The 25,783-nt window shown below is 39.7% G+C and overlaps 1 protein-coding gene across 1 annotated transcript; it reads left to right on the top strand.

The window, feature by feature from the left end:
- The first annotated feature begins 857 nt into the window (after positions 1-857).
- pla2g4ab (phospholipase A2, group IVAb (cytosolic, calcium-dependent)) lies at positions 858-22,808 on the top strand. The gene is made up of 19 exons (XM_084355953.1): positions 858-1,162; positions 3,655-3,772; positions 5,236-5,317; positions 5,510-5,658; positions 5,896-6,009; positions 6,510-6,547; positions 7,140-7,284; positions 9,088-9,224; positions 9,607-9,829; positions 10,147-10,261; positions 12,602-12,739; positions 12,833-12,922; positions 14,453-14,518; positions 15,625-15,755; positions 15,908-16,019; positions 16,972-17,156; positions 17,248-17,437; positions 18,394-18,551; positions 19,888-22,808. Exons 2-19 carry the CDS (start codon positions 3,755-3,757, stop codon positions 20,044-20,046), a joined length of 2,250 nt encoding a protein of 749 aa, XP_084212079.1. The 5' UTR covers positions 858-1,162; positions 3,655-3,754; the 3' UTR covers positions 20,047-22,808.
- Positions 22,809-25,783: the final 2,975 nt, after the last annotated feature.

Raw genomic sequence — 25,783 nt, 5'->3', positions numbered from 1 at the left:
TGGCAGTTTGAAAGCCTCCCTGACCCCCTCTTCCTTTCCCCTCTTTCAGTCGAGAGAATTTAAATTAATTCATTATAAAGAGTCTGAAAAACTACCACAGTCAAATTGTCTTTCCATGCAATAGGCTCCTATAGAAACTATAGAAATTTTTAAATGAATGTCCTCTCTATGGTTTGATTTTACAGACTCTATTTCCACAAGATGACGACCATCATTCAAGATAATTGTAGGCTATAATTTAAGTTGACGACAGAGAACTGCCGCCTGTATAATATGTATATATAAATATGATGCATATAATATAATATAATATAATATAATATAATATAATATAATATAATATGTATATGTCGTCTGAAGAAATTAAAAGACATTTAACGTGTTTGAACTATTTTATTCATGATTAATCACCTGCTGATGTAGTTTCTTTTAGAGATGAGGTGGTAAAATTAATATTATTCACATATCTTGGCATGTTGCATAAAACCTGTAAAGCCACGGATCCGTGTTGGCATGAAGCCCAGACAGAGCTTTCTCTATTTTTATTTTTTTATATATGAATTATTACTTAAGCAGTTCCTCTTGGTGCGTTCAAAGGCAAGAGACACCTCATCGGATGAATCCAATCAAACCCAAGCAGCCTCCTAATCAATTAAGACTTTGAACATGATGAGCGGCAGATCGCCCTAAAGGTGAATCTTTGGCTGATATGCTTGCTTTCACCCCGGAGCCATGTTCAAAGTTTATTCACAAAACTTGATTAAGTCTTCTGAGCGCGCTCAGCCTTTACGCGCCCCCTTGTGGAGTCGGTTGCGCACTGGGGCACATTTGGAGATGTGAGGTGGAGAGGAGTCGACACTGCAGGCTCTCCCGCTGAGTAAAAACTATGACTCTCGTTCGGAGTTTTGCGTAACTCTTTCCTTTCTGTCGTGTTTTTAAAACCAATATTTAAAGTTATTTTTGGCGTCACCGTGTAGTTTGTGTTTGTAAGACTTTCCCCCTCAGCTCGAAGTCTGCGATCCTCCTCACTGCCGGGAGCGCGTACCGTACATCTGCCGAGAAGCGCCTCCTCCAGCTTCAGTCCTGCGGTGGTGGAAAGATACATTCGATCAGCATGATACATTTTTCAGGATTTGTGAGTTGATTGCGCTTCCCTGCCGAGGTATGTTTCCATTCTCCTTACTTTTGACGCAAACGTTTTATGTGTTTTTCACAAAAAGGAGCAGTTTGGAGAGCGAGGTCGGTGCCAGTGGTTTAGCGTCTTCGTGAACACTTTTACGCAACTCAGAATATAAGGAAACTGGAAACGCGCTATTGTCAGCTCCTAGAGAACAATAATACACTCTTAATCCAACAGCTAAAAGCCCGAATTTGGCGATAAATATGACAGATCAGAGCGAAGAGAGCAGGCTTGTTGCGCATGAGGGTGAAGTTTTCATGAATAATTATTCGATTTCGTGTTTTGAAAGAGGCCAATACCATGTTTTACGTTTACATCATTGCAAACTAATATCTTACACTACCATCTCTATTGCCTTACATTATCTGAAGCAATAACAATTATCTGTCATTGCATGTTGTAATCTCACACCATCAGGCCTCGTCACATCTGACCTTATTCCGAGCAGCGAATAAGAATCAGGCATAACCTGTTTATACTGGCCCAATAACAAGTGCTGAATGAAGCCTAGATTCCAGAGACTGTGATGACCTATCTCTTTTAGGAAAACCAGTGATTCACCTGTTAAAGCAAACTTTAACGTTACAGGCTCAGGCAGGACACTCTTGTACAGTAGACTTACTGTATGCCTTTAAAAACTATAATTACTGCAGCTGCTTTGCATAATGCTTGTCTCTTCCACATGTCGCGTCCAAGTATGAAAATTTGGTTGCCGTGAAGTCTCTGGCACACACACACACACACACACACACACACAGGACTCCAGCAGCCTGCATGCATGCACTCTTTGTACGCTGCAGAACAAGGGCAGAGTGAGCTGGCATTTTCAAAAAAGAAAAAAAAAGAAAGAAATTGGACCACTGATGCAAACTACGTGACGAGTCCTGTGAACGCACGGACTCCCTACGTGCGCTCAGTCCCCTCAGTAATGATACGCTTTGGTGAGCATCTGAGAAAAGACTCGCTGACCTTGCTATGCTATCACCAACACACACACACACACACACACACACACACACACACACGCTGTTTCTCTCTGCATGCAAATGTCTTATCAACATATGTGTGTTCTACCAGAAGCCTTAATGTTGCTAAAAATACCACCTCTTCTGCAAACACACCATGTTGTTGAGTCAAATCAGTCACATTCAACATGAGAGACACATCTTGTTGCTTTCATCTTTCTCTTTCATATGCATGTGGTGCACTTACACTCTCACACACATAAACGGCTGCTATTGGCCCAGTCCTCTTATCATGGGTTTGTGTCTCACCACACTTCCCCTTGCCCCTGCCAAGATGCGAAAGGCTTCACTGATAGGGCAGCTTTGGCTTTTAGAAGAGGTAACCTCATCCTCCTTCAAGAAGTTACAGTAATTATTAAAGGAGACATAACATGTTCATTTCCAAGTTAATAATTTTAGTTTGGGTTACTACTAGAAAAAGTTTACATGCTTTAATGCTAAAAAACACATCAGTTTCCTCATACTGTATTCCTCCTCTGTGAGAGGCTCTGTTTTAGCTCCTGTCTATTTAAGGTCCCCTCATCCTGAAGACCCAGTCTGCTCTGATTGGTCAACTCACACACGCCTGAGCCTGCACTGCTCACTATGTCTTTGGTCGGCTCTGTCATGTTTTCAGCTTCCTGTTAGCTGCATTTCTGCCTTGAATATGGGCATAAATTATGCAAATGTGTGACATGGTGACGTAGTGTGATGTCATTAAACTACTGATGAGGCGTTTCATGTAATTTAGGAGCAGTGTTTTTGTGGGAGAGAGGAGCTCCCGTTGGCACAGACTTTGGACTATTTAACTTTACTTTAACATGCACAAAAACCGATATACCACACAGAAGAAAGAGGAATAAAACTGAAAAATAGATCTCCTTAAACTGTTACCTTGCTAGATGTAACCATTGTAACTGGTGGCACATCAGCATTGTTAATGTCAAAGCATCGCACATTTAAAGGGTAACTCTAATCCACTGATTTAACTATAACTAACTGAGTACTGCATATGTGAAAAAAGTAGTTGTGGCTCCAGAGGAAGCTGCTTGTAATCTGATTATTTGACTCCAGTGATGTCACTCAGTTGCATTGTGGGTAATGTAGACACAAGCTTTTAAAAAGCAGTCCACGGGTCAAGCGTTGCACTTCTATAACACTTTTGGACTCATTACTGACAGCTTAAAAACAACAAAATTAAATATTGAATATCCTCTTTTTTATTCCATGTGTTCCACTGAGTGACGTCACTGGAGGCAATTTATCAGATAACGTGCAGCTTCCTCTGGAGCCACAAAAGGCCTTTAGCTACTTTTTTCACATATGCAGTAGCACTTCCCAGAACCTGTAAACACACTTTATTATGTAAAATACCCTTTAATAGTATGTTTTTTTAATGTAATTGTCTGTCTGTTAAAGCTGTACTCCTTAATTTGCACTGATTACAGACTTTTTTGTTTCATCTTTCAGGCTCCTACGCTCCAGTTCCAGTTGACAGAGATGTCATCCTGAGTTTAAGTTCCTATCTTGACAAAGGCTTTCCTGAGAACAACTCAGCTGACAACACAAAATGGCTTCCAATATAATTGTGAGTATTAGTTTAATGTGCTGAATGTGCAGTGAAACAGAGCCAAGCTTAAACAGAAACAAAAATTACAATTGATTTAATCAAGGTGCAAATCGTTCCATCGCACGTCTAATAGTACAATAGTATAAATTTGACTGTTATTGCTCCAAAGCAAAAAAACAAACATTTGGGGCAGATACTGCAGCATCAGTATGGCTCTTTCCATCTCCACAGCCGCAGGTGATAAGGGTTACTTTGTGTTGTTAGAGATTAACACAAGATAATCTATGTGATAGCTGAATTCACAGCCCTGTATGACTGTTTTACATGTGTTAAAAGTCACACTCGGTACTAAAGTGGTGAGTTGAAACCAAAAGTAGGTTACAAACCAGCTACTTGTGTCCCTTATGAATGGTCACACCTCAAAACTACAGTGAGTAATAACAGATGTTAAAATGTCTTCAAAGTTTCAGCTGACACAAGGAACAACTGAGCAGAAAAATGCAAAACATTTTCTGTTCTTATTCCAACATGTGGGTTCAGCGATGGATATCTAGGAAGGACAGAGACAACATTGTTTGCCTTTAAGGACGCCCGTATTTTAACTTTTTTCAACATTGGAGAGTGGAGACTTTAGTGAAAACTCTTGCACACTTTAAAATACAGCCTGCGATTTACAGTGTAATTTCATTGTATCAACCAGGTATCGATAACATACTTACTGAGATTCCTACTGGCACTTAAGTGTAGGTACAGTTGCAGAAAACAAGACTACAGGAAACAAGGGAGAAAACATTTTAGTTACTGAACAGTCACTGAAAAATATATATAGATTATAGATTTTGTTTTCAAAATGAGTAGGAGTCCTCTCACCAATGCTAGAATACAGAAATGTAGTTTGAGGTCAGGAACCTCAAAGAGAAGGGGTACTAATCTTGAAACGTACCAGTATTGGAAATGCCTCCGATACTTTCTAAAATGATGGAATCGTTATTGCCGACAAACAGCAGGCGACTTCCATAACATTCAATATAACATGTTTTAATGCACTGAGTACACAAAGTTCATTCATCAGAATTGGTATGTAGAAGGAAAAAAAAAGAAAAAAACATGATTTTGACATTTTATCCAACAGGAACTGCTATTATAAAGTGTACAGTTGTCTTTTTCCACTTCACCTACATTTAAGTCCCAGAAGAAACTGTTGAGTATTTTATTGGTACTGAAAAATGAAATGAAAAAAAAAAACTTGGGACAACAGCAGTTCAGTGTCGACCTGCCAAAACCCAAGATATTCTCACCGATTAACCTGCAAACTTCCTGTTTTGTTTTTATTTATCATAACCGTATTTGTCATGCGTCATGGATTATTGCCTACTTACCCTTTTGATCTGTATTTGAATCTCTGTTATCACTGTGTTGGGACTGATTTTCCCACGCAAAATGATGAAACCAAACTGAGCTAAATGAATGTTGTGTTACAGGTGGAACAGCAATTTTCTCACAAGTTCACAGTGACTGTGGTTCGAGCCGAGAGTGTCACCAAGGGAGCACTGGGTGACCTGTGTGAGTCTAAATACGTCCTTTTTTGTCCCTGTTCATGTGACTTTAACATAACTAATTAACATGTTGCATGTACTGTAGAGAAAATGGCCATCAATATAATTTTAGATCAACATGAACTTTCTACAAAAACATGAGCAGGGCGATACTTTGGGATCCTGCTAATCAGTAACACTGTTGAATGTGTGTGTGCAGTGGACACCCCAGATCCATACGTGGAGCTGTTCATCCCAACAGCCCCAGAGAGCAGAAAGAGGACCAAGCACATAGACAACGACATCAACCCAAAATGGAACGAGACCTTCAGCTTCATATTAGACCCCAACCAACAGAACGTCCTGGAGGTTAGACCTGCATCTGATTGTCTATCACAGTCTACACCAATGTAATGGAGCTTAAACTAAATTAAACACAGCGTACCATTTTTAGTCTGATATTGTTTGGATGGTATCATCACAACTTTTTTGAAAGTTTTGTTTGCATTGTTTAACATCTTGACGACGGGTTGACAGCTGACCTTAAACACATATTAGCTCTTGAAATGTTTTAATCATTCAACTGCTCATGTTTATTCCACTCAGTTAACATTAATGGACGCCAATTACGTGATGGATGAGACACTTGGGACAGCGTCCTATGACATCGCCAAGCTCAGAGTAGGCCAGACAAAGATGGAGTCTTTCCTCATTGGCAAGGTAAATGATGAGACATTCGAGGCCAGCAGACTCTTTGGTAGTTTCATCATCGTTTTGCACAGGCAAGCATTGTTGAAACTTACAGGATATTCTTTGAAATTCTAGTTTCCTTAAAGGAAATTAAATATAAAAAAAACAATTACAAGAACATATGCAATTGACATGTCACAATATGACAATCCGATAAATATATTTATATATTTGATACATACAATATAATATAATGCGTGTGTATGGAGACGAGAGTGCGCTAAAAGAAGAGCTGGAGACTTTTGGTGGTTGATGATAACAGATGAATTCAATGATACAATTCTATTCAATTCAAGTGTAAAGTGATTAATTCATTTTTTTTTTTACATTTAAATAATTTCAAAAAACTATCTATTCCTTTATAGTTTTATTTAACACCTTATTGATTTTGTTTGTGACACGATGTGTTTGCCTGTTAAATCAACTCCTTCTTTACTGGACAATAACAACAAATTTCATTGTTTTGACAGGCAACCAAAGTATACTTAGAGATGTCACTGGAGATCTGGTATGTATTCCCATCAGAGTCAAAAACTATCTCGGTAGTTTTACTTTAGTTTAAATTTTGGTTTTAAGCAATACCAGATATATATCAATGAAGGCTTACTGTATGTACAAGTACGCAGCAGGTTTAAGAATACACAGGAATTCGTCTGAAGCAGTGCAGAACCTAAAATTAGAACTTAAAGCAGTTTCTTAAAGTACAACAAGGTTGTGACTCAGTAATAACAGGATACTTATGTAAGATAATATGAGGTTATAGTGCGTCAAGTTTCCCGTGGTCTCACTGTATAGGTGACGTGGGAGGGTTTAGAAATTCCATACATGTCTGAAGGGTTAGTAGAAATAATGAGAAGGTGAGTAAAAGGGTGAGAGACCATGACTGTTTGTGTGTGGTGGTTTGTTTTTACATCAGGCCACCCCGAGGCTGATCTTATCTGACCTATAGGAAAGTTTCAACATCATCAGGAGTGTTATGTACACAGGAAGACCATATCTTCTTTTTGCCTTTCAGCCGGAACGTAAAACAACAGTCGTAGTTTGCCTTCCCGCAATCACATTTTTTTACTAAACTCTATTTGCGTCATTTGTTTCCGCAGCACCAAGCTGGACCTGCGGTTCAGCCTGGCTCTGTGCGACAAAGAGAAGCAGTTCAGACAGACCCGCAGGGAGAGAGTGATGCTGGGCATCAAGAAGCTGCTCGACATGGAGAAGCCTCGTTTCCTCCCCAGCTCTCCAGACGAGGTGGGAGCAGAGCTGAAACTGTTTTCAGTCATTCATGTGCACTGTGAGGTCATAGCCTCATCAAGCACACAGTTTGACTATGTGTTGCACTTCACAACATATAAGGCTGTAGTATTTAATTTGTTCAGGAAAGCTAAAAATGGATAAAACATTTTGTTAAGTTTCAGCAGGAATTTCCTTTTATCGTCTTTTACCGTCAAACATAATAGGGCCATCTATTTTGTAGCAAACACAAGTTTATGATAATTACATGTTTTGTTCATCAAAATGATCTTCACAGATGAACACCACTCGAAGCGGAAATTAAATCGCTAAAAGTAAAAAGCTAATGTGTGGCTATAAACGGACTACACTGTGGTCACATGACTGAAACGTCTCACTACACATACACATTTTCTATACATTGATCAACCTACAAGTTGTTAAACTAGAGTTAGAATAGTTTGTAGCTTAAGTCCACCTGTAAAAACGGAGTAGTGGAAAGATGAGTCTCTGTGTTTGGCATGATGACATTAAATGTCCATGACAACCTCTGTAGTCTCATTTAGCCACTTGTTTGTAAGACACGTAAGTGCTTTGTAATTAAATTATGGGACATTTAACAATGTATTTTATGGCGTAGAGCAAAACGTGTAATTATCTTAAGCCTGTGGTGACCACATACCTATCTCAGGCATATAACTTTGAGATGAGGGAACCGGATGTGCAACAATGCTAACTGATTTCCGGATCTTAGGACTACAAGCTGCACCACTCTTTTGTTAGGTCCGGCTTTTCAAAAGCCCCACCTCCACCCTGTCATCCACCTTTCGACATTCCTCAAAGTAAGGGAAGTTAATAGCGTCAGCCGTCGCTCCGTTCTGTGCCAAGCTTGGCATTTTCTTGTGGGGAGTGATTAAGTCAGAGCCTAGACGCCAAATACCGATGCTTTACATATTTTACACTTTATACCTTCCATATTAGTTAGCTGAGTGATCTTTAGCTGCTGTAGCCTCTTAACATTGAACATGTATGTAGGAATGATGGGTGTGATATGTGTGCGTACTGTGGCATCTCTCATTCTGATACAGATCCACTCTTACGATATGTAACATTTACTTGTGAAGATGGAAACAAATGTCTTTGAGGTCTTTCCGTGTTGTAACTCGACTGAGACTTGCTGCCTTGCTAAATTCAGAGCTGTCATGCATTTTCTCACACATTGTGCGCTCAGCTTTAAATAACACTTTGACATTTCTCACACTGGGAAGCAAACCATTCAGTAAGCCCCCCGCCAAAAGCTCCGATTTCTGGTCCTCTGCTTTGAGCTCAGCAAAGTTTTATTTTCTCGCCAGTGTGGTTTTGGCTAGAAGCCCTTGGGGTTGGCTGTCTTCTACAGCCAGGCCTGCTCATGTCTTCAACTTGTACCGGAAGCTCCAGAGGAATGAGATAACCAGCTTCTGCTACGACTATGCTACAACGTCACTCAACCCCCCATCCAGGAAGACTTTTCGTGGAATTATATCGAGTAGTCAGAACTGACTCTCACATACCACTGGGTCTGGTTCGCTGCAGAGAGGAAGCGATGTGTCACCATGAGAATTTTGAAATAGTTGAAAATCCAAAGGCTCAAGTTAAAAATGTGTGGCATGATGCAACTGGCATGGCACCCTCACCGTATGGAGGCACAGGAGGGAAGTTACTCAACCTGAAAGAATGAATGCAAGATTCATACTTTAAGCTCTGTCGTATGTAATTATAAGATTAAAAGTGCCTCTGCCTTCGTCTTCTTCACAGTATGACTCTTTGGTCTGTGCATTACAGGTGCCAGTGATTGCCATAGCGGGCTCAGGAGGTGGTTTCCGTGCCATGGTCGGCTTCTCAGGGGTGATGAAAGCCCTGTTTGAGTCTGGGGTCCTTGATTGTGCCACATACATCGCCGGCCTCTCTGGATCCACATGGTCAGCTTTTATTTCTCTTTTTCTCCCCTCTTTCTACACCTTCTCTTTCACTGTCCTGTTTATTTCAAAAGATACTTTCTCTCTTTTTATCTTTCCTCTTTGTTTCTCTGGTCCTTTCTCTCTTCCTGACTGAACCTTAGTGTTGCCGCCTTCCTTCTCTGGCAAACATTTCTGCTTTCCTCTGCTGGTATGGAGCATCAAGTGAGCATCTCTGGCTTATTTCAGTCGCCATCTTCATATTTATGGAATGACTCAATGGATTTAACTTCCTTACAAGTAAAGTACCTCCTGCATAAACATGGCACAAACCCAAGTGACTTTTTAAGCATGTTTGTAATGTTCTGACAACATTTTATATTGTTTTTTCTCTCTGTCCCTGTAGGTACATGTCCGCTCTCTACTCGCACCCAGAATTCCCAAATAAAGGCCCAAAGGACATCAACAAGGAGCTGATGAACAGAGTGAGCAGTAACCCGCTGAGGCTGTTGCTCCCCCAACACATCACCAACTACATCCAGGCCCTCTGGACCAAAAAGGCCACAGGGCAGCCTGTTACCTTTACCGATATCTTTGGTATGCTCATAGGAGAGACGCTTATACCTGCGGTAAGAGCTGCCCGACAGCTGTTTGTTTGAATTTAGATTAGATTCTTTATTTCTCTGTCTCATGCTTACTCACTAGTGTGTCATGTGTAGTCAGACCTCATTTTCCTTAAAGTTCATGTTTCATTTCCTCTTTCTTCTTTTGAACTTTTGACATCCCTCTCAAGGTTTTTTTTTTAAGCTTTTTTCATTGTGTACTCTATTTCTCTCCTTACATTGTTACTTAACTTCCACATAACTATGACAGTCCTGATTAGATGAAATACCACCTCCAGCGTCTGCAGAGAGTGAGTGTAAATGATTGTGTTCTCATCTACCAGAGGATGGACATCAAGCTAAGTAGTATCCAGGAGAAAATAAACCAGGCTCAGAGTCCCCTTCCTCTCTTCACGTGTCTGCACGTCAAGCCAGATGTTTCAGAGCTCATGTTTGCAGGTAAATATGTCGTTTTGTGTGTATCCTCATGTTAAATCATGTCTTCCATCTACTCCATTTCCCTCAGAGAGCTAATTTGCATATGTAATGAATAACTAGAAATGATCAGATAAGTTTGGCCACATGCAAAATAACCAAGAGTTACTCATGTCTTTATAACACTGCTCTGCTATCACGTAGAGTTTGTGTTATTACGTGTTGGCATGTAATCTAATGACGGCTAAGTGACGCATCAAGGAACTGAGAAGGGTGCACGAGGGCACGATAGACTGTGGGTTTGTTCCGTGTTGAATGTACTTCCTCAGCGTTGATGAGGCCTGCATAGCAACTGTACACTGCTCTCCTGCACTGCAATAACATTTTTTAAAAAAGGAACCAAAAAAAGTATCCAATGACCGCAGACAGATCAGTGAGTATACACTATGTACTGTCGTCCATGCAAGAAACTCTCATATTACAGCAGAACTCAAGTAGATGATGTCCTTTGGAGGAACTTTCTGGAGCTCTTCTAAAAAAACAATGAATAGGAGAATGACTGTTTTATCATGTTTTAGCTTTGAGCTGCAATTCCAATTAAATCTTCATATTCCCATTCATTGGATGATAATTCACACTTGATTTGTTCCTCTGTGGTACTTAAAGACATTTTTGTGTTCACAAATCAAAACTTGTTATTTTTAAACGGGCAATTTGTAAGATATAGCCAGAATTATGGTTTAAAAACATTATCAACACGGTGTGAAGAAACAACAGTGCTGACGTTATGTCAAAGACGTCTATGTGCAGTGTTGCAAAGATGTCTACTGTTGTTGGCATGCTAATTAGCTAGCCCTCGCCCATCCTGTCTCTTAATACCATTTTGTAATGCAAGAGGCGATAGTCTAATAGCCCCCTGTAATTTCAGCTGGGAGATGTAATAGCCACAAGTTCGCTACTTAGTCTAATAAGTAAACAAAATAAACTCACAAAATGTCGAGAAAGGAATTATTTCCTTACTAAGCAGAAAAATACAACCATACTCCGTATTAATTCAAGTTTCTTTTGTTTTTAACGAACTTTTAAGAGCTAAATTGCCTAATTTACTAAAAAACACACTTCATTCACACTCAAAATTAACTAAATAAAACTCACCAAAACAGTCTTGGTTTATGTTTCGGCAATCACCTGTGGTTTGGTTTAAATAAATCCTCAATTCACAGAGTAAGATGTGAAAATACTGCGGCTCTACGTGCCGTTTAGTCCGATTCTCTCTTGCTCGTCTGCCGCTTGTCGTCCCTTGAGTCATAGTCCTGATTGTAGCCACTGTGAAGCACCTCGATACTCTATCCCCTGTCTTCAAACTGGCATCTGTTAGTCTCAGAGGCTGTGTTTAGTCCCAGTCCGATGTCCAGCCATGTTTACTGGGTGGTTGGTTGACAGAGCCCCATTGACTGCAGTGGAAGTTGCTTAATTTTATGATGAAAGAATGACAAAACATCGTGTTTTGTACTGTGTCTGATCAGTTCATGGACAGATATGGACAAGATATTATTGAACACAGACAGAAGCCCATGAAGCCCAAGAAAATGGTGCTAGTAACATAGATGAGAGGAAATGTAGACAGGGCTGGAATAACCCCTTGTGGGCCTTATATGTCAGATGACTAATTGTGGTTCAGTTGTTGTTTTTCTAATTTCAATCCAGGAGTCTTTATTCAGGTTTTTTCAGAAATAAAGGAGACAACAAATACATACGTCTTAACACAATAAAATTGGCAAAAAAAAAAAAAGCACACTGTTGTGTTGATTGAATATGAATCAAGGCGCTTCAAATGTTCAGCTGTAATATGAGAATGTTTCTTACCAGGCCACCATATTGAAAACGTATGTGGGGAGGACAGGGAGCGACTTACATGCACCAACATGACACCATGCTTTTGCTACCATAACAGTGAACAAAGAGGCTTAGATTACAACACACACAGTGAGGAGGAGAATGCCATTACTCCACTGTATCTTCACATAGCAAATAGTTCATGCTCAATTTCTTATATATTCAAACCTAACAGTGATGTTTTATTGGGCATGAGGGAATGCTTTGCCCAGGATATTGAAATGAAAGTAGACATCTTCTCCAAGGCTGCCGAAAGCAAACATGTTTTATATTCAGTGCCTCTTTTTTAAAAAAAAAAAATTGATTTGATGATTTCTATAATTTTAATGCACCAACGTTTATCAGCTGTACATTGTGATCTAGTGCACAAACACACACTGACCGCACAGTGGTGACTGTGGTCATTACACTGGTTCCAAAGACGTGTTATATTCCTTGTGAAATTAACACTGAGGTTTCCACCCGCAGACTGGGTGGAGTTCAGCCCGTATGAAATCGGGATGGCGAAGTACGGCACCTTCATGACCCCCGACTTGTTTGGAAGCAAGTTCTTCATGGGTACTGCTGTCAGGAAGTACGAGGAAAACCCTCTTCATTTTCTGATGGGTGAGAAAAACGTTTTCCTCTCTGACTCTAACCACAACAGTTGGACCGTTTAACGTGAGTGAACCCTCTAACAGTATTTTGTCACTGCGTCAGGTGTGTGGGGCAGCGCCTTCTCCATTCTGTTCAACAGAGTGCTGGGAGTCAAAGACACAGTTGGTGGCAGCACCATGGAGGAGGAGTTAGGTAATCTTTCCCTGCTTCTCTTTTTTCGACGTGTGTTTTGTTTGATTGATAAAAAATGTCACCACAAGGTTCATTGAGTGGCTGTTGGGTTGCTTTCCATTATATCACACAATCTTTATGAGCAGATGGAGTTTGCTCAGATGTTTAAATTTCCATTTTTTGAGCACTATGAACACTAAATGCACAGTATTTACTTGTTGCTGCTTTTTCTACGGGTGTCAGATTCCAAACAATAACAGAAGAAATAGTTTGATGACGTTGTGACGCAGCGTGGAAACATGAGTTGGAGTCGTTGTTGAACAGCCACCAATGCCAATGAAAACCTAACGTGACGTGACAATTTTTGATTGCGTTACGTTTAGTCATCCGTCTTCACTCTCTGATGTATCATCTGGTGTTTCCCGTGTTTACCTGGAAGTTATGGTGTCAGGCAACCAAAAGAAACACGTGATTACCTTGATAAACTCACGGGATTTCCCAGGGTTTGAACATTGTTGGAAACAACTCAAAAAAAGTATACACGAAAGGTTTATTATAGCTCTAAGGACTGAACATCTATGTTTGCTTCAGATTTGAGGTTGAGAGTTGATTTCTGAGCTGCTGATGGAGATTCATGTGAAATGATTGAAAGCTGCAGGACAGCCACCAAATGGACAATTTGATAATATTTTTACCCACTACTGATTAAAAACATAACTTTCAGTCTTCATAATAATTTTTCACTGGTGTAATTTTGCCAGTTGTCAATCAATAAAAAAATCTAAACTTCAAAAATTGATTTGCAGCCTTTTTAATTATTTGTACTATGTAAATAAAAATACTATTTCGGGCTCATAAATGTATCTGTGTTTATGTAAATACAAACGTATTTATATACTTAGACGTACTTCCCAATAAATAGATTATTGCATGATAGAAAATTAATTTCCAGTGTCCTGAAAATAATTAAAATGAGTATCATCCTTACAGTATGTGTGACAACACATGTCATAACAATAACACCATTGTCTTTGGTCTTTAGTGACCTCCTGATAAAAAAATAACTAATGGAACACCCCCCTAGTGAAACTGACATTCAATCGTGTCTGCAGTCCTATTGTTGTCTGTCTTTTAATTAGCTCGTACCTCAAAAAACAAACTTAACATTACCTCTGTTCAGGTGTGTGTGTGTGTGTGTTGTTGCCACAGCAGTGGGACGGTATCAGCATTTTACGACTTTCCTGACAGCTCATCGAATGTTTGTTTTTGGTTGAAACCATTTGTTTGCGGTGACCTTTAAAACAATCAGACGCACTCTGACAATGCTTTGGTTGTGAGCAAGTGCCGAGAACATCTCCACCCAGTTTAAGAATGCATTAGTTTGTCAGGTGTATTGCATTTCTTTCGAGGATAAACAATAGACAGCGAATTCGATAATGTCACATAACAAATCATTCTGTCACGAGGAGCATTGATACGTGGTATAAATGGGTTTTATGATCTTATTTTTAAGTTGTAACCTGATGAGTGAAGCTGCGTTGTGTCTTACAGAGCAGATCAAACCACAGCACATCGTCGGAGAGGACAGTCTGGACAATGACGACGAGCCACGTAAAGGTGAGCGAAGATATGCATGATTCATACGAGGTGAAAACAGACACCTTATTGTGCAGTATAAATACATTCGCTATGGTGCAATACAGATGTGTGACTTAGAATGGTGTCTGTAAACATTTTGACACGCTGTTAGGTTTGAGAGAAAGTTGACGCCCTAACACTTTTTTTTTTAAATTCTTGTGCTAATGTTTCCATTGGCATCTGTTAGCATGACTCAGTAACTTCAGAACAGCCACTGTGGTTACTGAAAGAGCGCTGATACATTCAGCTTTCACTTTGAACCCTTTGGTTTATGCTTTAAATTTGTAATTATGATGTACAAACTGAGTTTTAGGAAGTAAAGTAAGTCTTTGCAAGTGTGAACTTTAGTTGAAAATGAAATAATATCAAACTATTAATAGAAAGAGGATGAGAGGAAGGAAGAGGAGCGGCTGTGTAAGCTGAGTGACACACTTTTGTTATAAGTTTGAATACTTATTTACATAAAGGCCATAAAAAAATGTTTTGACACACACAAAATTGACATATTGTTACCTTTTAAGTTGTTACGATGAACTTGTTTGCAAGCAGTTACTTTTTCACACATCTAGTAGTTACAGAGAACATTATCATTCAATTGGAGTAAATGTAAATCCAGTACTCACTTTTTTTTTGGTCTGCACCAACCTCTGAGGGAAAATATCTGACTTTTAGAGCATTTTCACTGAAAACAGCTGCCAGCTGCTGCTGGAAATGATGCTATACGAGCTGTGGGAAAAAACAGGAAATTTGCAGCTAGACAGCCAAAAAATGAGACAATAATTGCAGCTGGGCTGTAAAATAGTTTAAATCAACATGTAAGAAAAGAAAACCATTTGAAGGAATAAACATGAAAAGTAGACTGCAATATTAGAAAACAATAAACATTTTGAATTGTTTGTCTTTTCGTGTGATGTGGTTCTTGTCATCTATATGTTGTTTGGCTTTTAAGTAACCTCAGTTGATTAAGTTGCATTTCAGTTGCAAATTCTCCCAGTTTTCTGACAGAAAAGGATTGTTTTCTGAGCCACCGTTAAATTCTTTGCCACACAACATTTGACAGTATTTTCTCATTATTTGATGTTCAGGTGGGACAGAGAACCAGGAGGCAGAAGACGAGTACCATCGCACGGCTCAGGCTAGCTGGGTACAGCGAATGTTCACATCGCTCTTCAGTGACTCCGCCTTATTCAACACAAGAGAGGGTCGAGCCGGGAAGGTACCTGAATATGTTCATTCACCTGTAACCATGAAATTACACAGAACACTGCATGTGCTGCAGCTGCATTCTCGCTTTACTTTTCCTATAAATTCAAATTCACAACAGCCTGCATTTTTTTCTACCCATAATCCATCTCACTTTGTTCCCAGGTTCATAATTTCATGCTGGGCCTGAACCTGAACACCAACATCCCATTCTCACCAGTCAGTGAGGTCAATTGCCACGCTACCACACCTGAGGAGGAGGTGGATGCCGTCACAGGTATAAGGGATACATGATTGTCACAATTCAGTGCTTTTAGAATTGATTTTGGCAGCAGTAAAGTACAATGAAAAATAGCACAGGACTATCAGTTTACACATTGCAGTTTGATTTCTCAAACTGCAGAATAAGATAGCTTGACTAGCAGGGCCACTCGGGTAAAAGGTGGAAAGCTTTTTGTGCCCCAGTCGCTAGGGGCGCCCATGGAGAGAAGCAAAAATCATGTTTATAATTATATAAGCAACGATAACCAAATTTTATTTTGAACCAAAATACTCTCAGTTCTTCTCAAAACAACAAGTACAAACATTTCATATATTTATTTGTTTAGTAAAATGTAGCCTGTTGCAGAATGAAAACCACCTTTGTTTGTACTCGATGTCAAAATAACATTGGGTGGAGAAATTAACTGATACTGACTCACTGATTCCCATGAACTGCACGTATATCGGGATGCCAGGAATAGAGCAGAATAAAAGGAAATTGACGAGGGCTTTATACCTTCAGGCATTTATTTTTTTTAATTAAGTCAGATCAGAAAGCTGCACTCAGTCAGGCTGTAGTGGCAAACGATAGCCAGAAACCTAACGTTACAGCTAACGTTGCTAGCCAAGAGGTGGCTAGCGTCAGTGAAGGAGCCTCCACTACTAGCCACCCGTGAGAAAGAAGTCGATGATGATGGTGAAAACTTTCTGCATGTATTAATGCAGACGAGGGAGAGAGAGTAGTTTCTGTTGGGCGCCTGTTTTTTACTGATAATGAAAGGTGCGGTTTGAGCAATTTTCAAATACCGAAATACCCAGCCCTGCTTCCACTGAACAAAACAAAGGTGAGTCACTTCCCAGTTAAATCTGTTGGGTCAGGTCATGTGGAACAAATATTTAGCCGCTGACAAAGGAAATTTCTCAATGTTCTTGCTTCATTTATTTTTAGTTCAATATTATTTTCTCAGATCCAGATGAGTTTGATCGTATTTACGAGCCTCTGGACGTGAAGAGTAAGAAGATCCACATAGTGGACAGCGGCCTGACCTACAACCTTCCCTACCCTCTCATCCTGCGGCAGCAGCGAGGCGTCAACCTCATCATCTCCTTTGACTTCTCAGCACGACCCAGCGACTCCAGCCCGCCATTCAAGGTCAGGCTCGGACTCTTTTGACAGTAATTAATTATTAAAAATGATCCGTATTAGCAGTATTAGTAGCCTCATTTGTAAATGTGTGCCTCAGGAACTTCTGTTGGCAGAAAAGTGGGCCCGAATGAACAAGCTCCCATTCCCCAAGATCGACCCCAAAGTCTTTGACCGTGAGGGCCTGAAGGAATGCTACGTCTTCAAACCAAAAAAAGGCGAAAAGAACTGCCCGACCGTCATCCACTTTGTCCTGGTCAACATCAACTTCAGGACATTCAAGGCACCTGGTAAGTATGTGCATATGTTTAGGGTTCCACAGCATGTGTGAGAAGGAAAATATCCCTCTTTATCTTATTATTTTAATAATGTTGGTTTACCGTCCTGGCGCATGAGGCACCTCTTCCTCGAAATTGCTCACTGGAATTCAACCGTGGTCATTCAGCAGACAGTTTTTTTATTTTTCCGGCCGAAAGTCGGGCCCCCCATCTGAGTGACCCCAATAAAAGAAAATCTCTGCTCAGGATCACTGTGGTCTCATGGTGGGATTGGTGTGACTAAGAGCATGCCTGCAGTTTACTGAGTGCGAGTGTGTGCAGACGTGGACCACAGTGTGTTCAGTGTTTTATGAGCTGCTCGGGTGAATAATGGTTCCTTAAGGAGCCAGGTGCCGACAGGGAATCTCTCGTTCCAGTGGGAGAGCTCTGTGTGTAAACAGGCCATATATCATGAGTCATACAAAGACATACTCACACCGCATATATACATCTCCGCCACTGCCTCTTTACATTCAGTAGATCATCATCCCACATGCTTCCGCAGTCTGTTTATGGACATTACATTAGCTTTTTGCACTCAAACCAAAATACATGAGGAGGACATTATACCATAAATGGACTTCCTGTCGGTTCCCTATTGTATGCTTGCATTTTCCAAACTTCTTCCTGCATGTGGTCCCTCAACTTTACAGGAAACTTCATTTTTGACATCATAGATAGTTAAAAGTCCACATATTAATACAGAGGAATGTTTAAAGGAATCACTTGAAGTTTGAGTGGAGTAGTCATATAGTTAACAAAACTAACTCACCATTTATGTTGGCTTAAAAGCTGAACCTGTAAGAAATAAAACTTACTTTAACAAAACAATCTCATCTATCTAAGAACGAACTTTGATACTCATCCATCAACTCTGTTTTCATCCCTGTGGAGTTAACTTACTGGCTTACTTGTTTTATTTCTTACAGGTGTACCTCGAGAGACCGAGAAGGAGAAAGAGTTGGCTGATTTTGACATCTTTGACGATCCCGAGTCACCGTTCTCCACTTTTAACTTCCAATACTCCAACGAGGCCTTCACCAGACTCCACGACCTGATGGAGTTCAACACACTGAACAACCTGGAGGTCAGTTCTGTCCCTGCGATTTGACCAAAGGATGCAAAGTTGATTTAGATAAAGCATCAAACAACAGGAAACAGTAGTGATGTATGTTGCAGTTTGTTAAACTGATGAAGGGGTTAAAAAGTGACTCAGAACTTATGAACTGGTTTTCATAAATGCCCCGAGTCATTCATTTTTAATCTGGATTCATTCTGTGTTGTCAAATGGGAAGTTTTAGATTTTTGCGTTGTCACTACATAAATATCAGTTTATTGGGCAACATCAAACATTTCAAATCCCAAAGGCCCGACTAAGACCGGAAAGTACAAGTCTTGTCTAGCTTACAGTAGGTGTGTTACTATGAGAGGTCCTACTGACTTTCACTCACTGTATCTGAGTCACTTCCCTGCTGAGAAAGGATTCAATCGTTATGCAACTTCTTTGATTTCACTGGTAGGTCAGTTAGGGTGAGACAGATTTATGCGGATATTTTCTGAAATACTTTTGGCAGCAGCACTAATGAATTGCAAAAAAAAAAAAAAACACATTCCAGCTTGATGTCACATCCATCAAGTTGTATTAATAAATGAAAGAAATCTTCCCAGCAACACCCGAGTGTTTTATTTGTTATTAATTAAAAACACTCCACTGCACTGCTCTGTTTTATATTTAAAGCGGTGTCATTCAATATTCCTAGATGTGCTTGTGGTGTGACTCTAGGGATGGGGATGTCACACACTCCAGCACTTTGGTCCAGATACATAATAATGATAACAGCAATAATGATAAAATATAAATAAATCAAATGAAACAAGATCAAAACTCACAGAGAGATTAAAGATCTTCTTCTCCTTTTTTTTTTTTTTTTAAAGACTGCAAAAGCCTGATTCCCCTTTAGTCACCAGTCGGGCTCTGGGAATGACCCGAAAACCACCATCAGCTTATATAATAGGGCTCCCAGGCTCATAGGTGGTTAGATAAGGGGTTTGATAAAATAAGCATCTTGGTCATGTAAAGCCTTGAAGGATATCGGGATCTATTTTTTTTATTATTAACTTAGGTTGAAAGAAACATGACTGAACATCCTTCTTTACTCGGTCATCAAAACAAAGGCCTGAATCCAATCAAACAGCCAAATGTCAACAGCCTGAAAAAAACAAAAATGCTGCAAAATTTGACGGAGCTACTGATCGCTGCATCTGCATGCACCACCGTTGCCATAGCAGTTGATAGAACTGCCTGAGCAATTGAAAGTTAGCTGAACTGATGTGAGGTAACGTGACTTTTCCTCATTGATGATGCAAGACTGTCTGATACATTGTGGCATTTTGGATTTAGTCCTTGTATTTGTCCCCTGTAGGTGATCAAAGAAGCCATCAAAGAGTGCATCGTGGCCCGGAAGGAGAATCCCTCGTGCCTCTCCCGCCCCTTCTCCCTCAGCGAGATCCCGAAAAAGAAGTTTCTCAAAAGAGATCCTCGGGTAAATCCCTGGAATCACCTGGGAAAGGACACCCAGTAGCCTGATCTAAGACTGTTGTGAAAGCGGATTTTTCGTAGATTTTTGTCTGAAAGTAAATCATTTTCTTTTTGGAAAATGCTATCCCGTCGATCCCTTTTCTGTATACTTTTAATCATACTTTAAATTGTGTAAAGAACCTTCATGTTTACTAGTCAAAGCATTATGATCGCATTCATATACAACAGATAGAGAATCTCCATCTGGTTTCATGAGCACGATGTGGCTGCTGGGAAAAACTGTTGACCACAAACAGCTGACGTCTGCTTTTCCCTGCTGGCTGTGAGAAAGACTGGAGAAAAACACTTATTAAACACTGCAGTGTGACCGGATCGATACAGCAACATTCGGCTCCATCGCAAACAACAGGAGATTGTTTGTGAGTGTTTTCTTTTGTTCCTGATAGTAACTGAGAACCTGCGCTGTCTTTTAGTTCTTCTTGTTTGAAAGAAATGTCACTTTTATGCATCCCGTGAATTTTCTCCTCCAGCTGCCACATTCACACTTCATGTGGAAACCTCATGGCTTCAGTTCATGCGGTCTAGAGAAAAAGCTGCATTTGCGCCTTTCCCCGCAGCCATGCTGTTACTAAATTTTGCATTGAGCTCTATGAATGCACTGTAAGAAGCCTCGACTGTACTGTACTCTGAACCATATTTAACGTGCGACTGCGGAACATCCAAATCTCCATATTTTTGTTTTTACTCACCGGATAGCTCGTCTAAACATGTAATCGTGTTTGAGAACATGGAAGAGAAGCTCGTAACCACTGGTTTTGTTTAATGACAACTCCTACACACGCCAAGTGCACCCCGTCTGGATACCTCAAACATCTCAATGATGTTTCTCTACCTACAGGGAAGGAGCACTCCCTGCTCCCCTGTAGGGAGTGTCTCACATTAAAGCCACCATTTTGGAAAAACAAAACTTGATACCATAGAAACGGTCTGCTCTCCCTCTCCCTCTCCCTCTCTCTCTCTCTCTCTCTCTCTCTCTCTCTTTTGGGATAAAGGTGTGTTTATTTTCCTGTCCATGTTGTTTCAGGCTACCTTTTAGATACAGCCACAGTTTGTTTTTCACCTCTCCCTGCAAGCCCAACTTGCGGCAGGACTCCTCGAGCAGCCCCCGCACAGCAAAGTGGAGCGTAGGTCAGAGCGAGGGAAAGCTGGGCGTATCACGAGACCTGCTCACAGCTGAACACGGTGGCTCTCGGCGGCACTCAGTGGAATTTTACACACTACACCTACACCTGCAGCAGTGGAGGTCTGGAATCTGACACACTACACCTACACCTGCAGGGGCCCGAAGGCTGCACACAGAGCAGTGGAATTTTACACTGAAGCACCTCTGGCCCCTATATACTCAGGTTTCGTGTTCTGTAGTCTTGCTGCAGGGATTCAAGACCGACAAACCTTTGCAACTTGCCTTTATGGTTATTTTTTTGCAGATCATTTGTGTGTTTTTGCATGTTTTCTGTGTCTTAACGGCATTGTCTTTGTGTTTTGGGAATACAGTTATTCGTTTTCATTTATTTAATACCACTCTTGTGTCTTAAGTTGAATGAGCTGTCCCTACTTTTTGAGCCAAAACCAGAAGTTTCACTTCACCTTCATAATGCTGCAGCCACAGACAAATAATAGAAATAGATAATGAGTGCAAAGTTGCGCCCATTCAGTCCAGTAGGAATTGCTCGCCTTACGTGTTTGCTTACTGGTTATGCGGCCAAGTGAATATACGCAAGCAGAGTTTCACCTGCTGGCACCGCCTGCACATTCCTGCTCTGCCCTTAGACTTAACATTGTGATGACATTACGTTTTTTAAAATCACTTTTCTTGGCTCGAGGTAGGTTGTAAGAATATAAAACCTTCATGGATCAAAAATGTGTAACAGAAAAGAGTCAAAATTAGTCTTGTTTGCAGTTTGAGATGTCCTGTCAACAGTTTTAAAGAAGTCTCTGATAATGGTGCTCTATGGGCTTTTTGGACTGCAGGGTAAGTTTTCCCTGCAATACTGTGAGTGGCCACTGGGCAAAATTGAAAGTAAGAAAGCTGAGCGGCGCCCTTGTATCCGATTGCATTATACATTCAGGCTACATTCATTAGCTCAGCGTAAAGACCGCTAACAGGGGGCAGCTAACTTAGCTTTGTCCAAATGTACAAAAGCTGAAAATGGTTAACAATAAAAAAAGATATAACCTGTTATGAGCTTTAGAGGGGCTGATAGGTAGATTTTCTGAACTTTGGAGACAGCCAGGCTAGCCGTGTCCCTTTCTCTTCATTCTTTAAGCTAAGCTAAGCTAAGCTAACCAGCTGCTGGCTACAATAGACAGATATGAGAGTAGAATCAACTGTTAGTGCAAAAAACATATAAGCATATCTCCCAAAATGTTGAAATACTCCTTTAAGACAGAATAAATACTCAAAGATCACGCAACGAAACAAGCATTGATCATTTTATGAAGACATCTTGTCAAACTCTATCCTGCTATCCTGTTACATTTTTTTGTTGTAGCATATGGTTAGTTAACATAGAAAGCACACGAGCTGTAGCAGTTTTATTTTCTCATACTTTTTTATAATGTTACATTTTTCTGATTTTTGATGATGTTTACAAATGTGTCAGATTTTAAACAGTTCTAGGGAATCAAGACATGTACAGAACTACTCCTGTGATCATTAAATGTTTGTATTAAAACTGGCAAAGCATGTCATGCATAATATGTTTATGTGCATCTTAAAAGGACCATAATAAATGAGAGAATTTATCTCGTGTGTAATGTTGACGTCCGATCAAATATTTAACACCCTTCCTTCATCGTGGGACCCTCGCCTGAAATAACAAAGCAGCTGAGGAAAAAAAGTGCTGGGTCACGGTTACAACATTTTCTGTTCCCTTTTTTATATGAAATATGTTAGGTCACGGTGCTGTTTTTCTATCCTTATCTAATGTAGGTTTTAGTCTGTGTTAGACTGTAATTGTATCCAGAGATGAGAAATTTGAGTGTTTGTCTTCCTGGCTCTCTGACTAACATGTCATTATATCACTTTCAAGAGACTTATTTTGCCCCCAGTGATGTTATCTCATGATACCATCCGCAAATGAATACCTTGAAACACAGTATTTCCTTGTGTCCTGTTTAGAGCCTTAAGATTACATTACAATTACAATTACAATTGTGAGGCTCTTAACTTGAGTATTTCCATTTTGAGCTATACTTCTACTACACTACAGCTCAGAGGTGAATGTTGTACTTTTTACTCCACTATCCAACTTCAACTTTAGATTTAATGCTTAGTTTTTGATCCCACTTGAAATGTCATGAATCACACATATGATGTTTGTAAATTTAAAAGATAATTTTTCAAGTCAATAAAGTCTCAGTTTGTCATAAAACTAATGAAATATAAGACAGTGAAAATTTGAATTATAAAGACTACACAGCCAACAGTCACATTAGTGACGTCATCCTGTTGAAAGGTCACCGCAACTTAAACAATGTAGAGCTGGTCCTGTATATAAACTGACAAACTACCCTTTCACATAACTGCAGTTGTCAGTATGACCAGGTTTATGGTGGGTTTCATTGTTTTTAGTACTTTTTCTGTGCCGAGTTGCCGGCGATGTTGGTGTTGGTATGTGTGTTGTGCGAGACAATGTAGTTCACTGAACAGTTTAACACAAAGCCAGATGATATTTTACTTTATTTACACCAAAATGTGACTTTATCGACTTGAAAAATTATCTTTTAAACTGACAGACATCACGTGTAGTTCATGACACAGTTCAAATGGGTCAAAAAATGATTTGTCTCTCTCCATTCACCACCATACAAAGATTTTTTCCGAAATAGAGTCTTATGGAAGGAGCGTGACTTCGGCTCTCTATTGCTTAAAGCAACTTCATGTAGAAATTGGCATTTTATGCGATTTGGCGTCCCCCACCGATTCTGAGTCCAACACCACTGTCGTAAATACAGATTGCAGGTCTGTCACAACTTGTCAGATGTAATGTAGGTGCTAACTACAAACAAAACTCATCACATCATAACAATGTTATGTGTTGGAAACTGCACCATCAAACTGATTTTGACGCTGTTATTTTAAGGTGAAAAGGTTGCACAATGTTGCTTTAAGCAAAACTTTGAATTCAAAACTTTTACTTGTAGACTGTGGTGTTTATACTTTTACTTAAGTACAAGATCTGAGTACCTCCTCCACCTCAGATCAATTACACATAACCAAAAATCTTCAATGATTATGTTTAGGATTTTGCATTTAATGTCCCAAGTATGCATTACATCACAGCATGTCGCAATCATATGATTACTGTAATAATCCATGAAGCGAGAGAAATCCAGAGGGAAAGAGACTAAACAAACAGAAAGGTCAGTTTTACTAGCACTGAGGAAGAGTACTCAGCCTTTGAAGGTAGTTGCTTAATGTCTCTGGGGGGGAGAGAATAACGCTGATAATGTTGTAAAGGTTATCTTGGTTTTGGTTGGGAGGCTACAAAGTTGTAAACCTAACCTGTTTGAAAGATGAGGGCGACAAGGCTGAGGATGAAGGATATTTTGAGCTTGACTCATACTGTGTGTCAAAAAGTCTTCAGGTTTCCTTCAGTTTTTGTCACTCTTTTTACAATATGTCTCCATTAAGAGTAAGAAATAAATACGTCTGTTCTAAAGTAAATAAAACATCACAGTTCAGTGTGCTCTCTAAGGGTTAATTAAACAAAATGATAAATAACAGACAGGAGTATCCTGCTAAAATTTCAGTTTTATATCAGTATCTGAGATTTCTGCTGCCTCCACAAAACAATTGTGGTGAGAGGGATTTAGTTTCTTGTTGTGGTCGTAGGTTTCCTTTGTTTATTTCCAGCTTCCTTTTTTCTTCCGAAGAAACTGCGTCAATGACAGGTTGTTACTGCTGAATTTCTTAATCTTGTTTTTCAAACCTGGGGGTGACATTTCCCTCCATTGTATTGTGACTGAGACAGATCTGAACGAATTAAACCAAAACTAGATACCAGTCGAGGCAATAAAAAAAATCTCAGTTTCTCTTTATTTAATTAGTAAGTGGTGTAATCTTGCATCATATCCTTCAGTCAGGAGTCTTCTGATTAATTTTAAAAGCACATGGAACATTTTCATTTCAATGTTATTGTTTAGTTTATTGGGCAGATTTTTGAGGGCTTTTGAGTTTTGACTTTCTCAGGTGGAGTGGAAACAGAAATCTCACAGACTGATCTCAACAAATGAAACCAAAACAAGTTAAAAAGTTACATACCACAGGGGTTAAATGAGAAAATACGGTTGGTGCACCAACCCTCTAACATAGTGCATTTAATCCACAACAAAACCTTTTTTTCCCCCAGATATTTTATTTTCAGTGTTCACAATCACATTGCCTCATTCACTGATATAATTAATAATAAACAGTTTGTGGATAGATCTCAGTTAGAAGTTCAAAACTGTTGATTTCAAACTTTTTGCATGTAAATGACTCACAATAATCACTACATCGTCTAAATGTGTAATTTTACATGGTTGATTCACAAAAATGACAAAAAACAAAACTTTTCATCCTTTCATCTGCAATTTATAGACTTTATTTTATTATATCTAATTGTTGATAGATAAATCAGCTTTGGCCATATTCGGTCTTAATGTTGTCATGACTGATCATAATTCATTCAATAAATCTTTAAAACAAAAAACTTCTGGATGGAAGCAAACATGTC

The sequence above is a fragment of the Pagrus pagrus genome (assembly GCF_965226575.1).
Source record: "Pagrus pagrus genome assembly, chromosome: 6".
NCBI lineage: Eukaryota > Metazoa > Chordata > Actinopteri > Spariformes > Sparidae > Pagrus > Pagrus pagrus.
The sequence above is the reverse complement of the archived record's forward strand: the minus strand, read 5'-3'. Positions and strand labels throughout refer to the sequence as shown.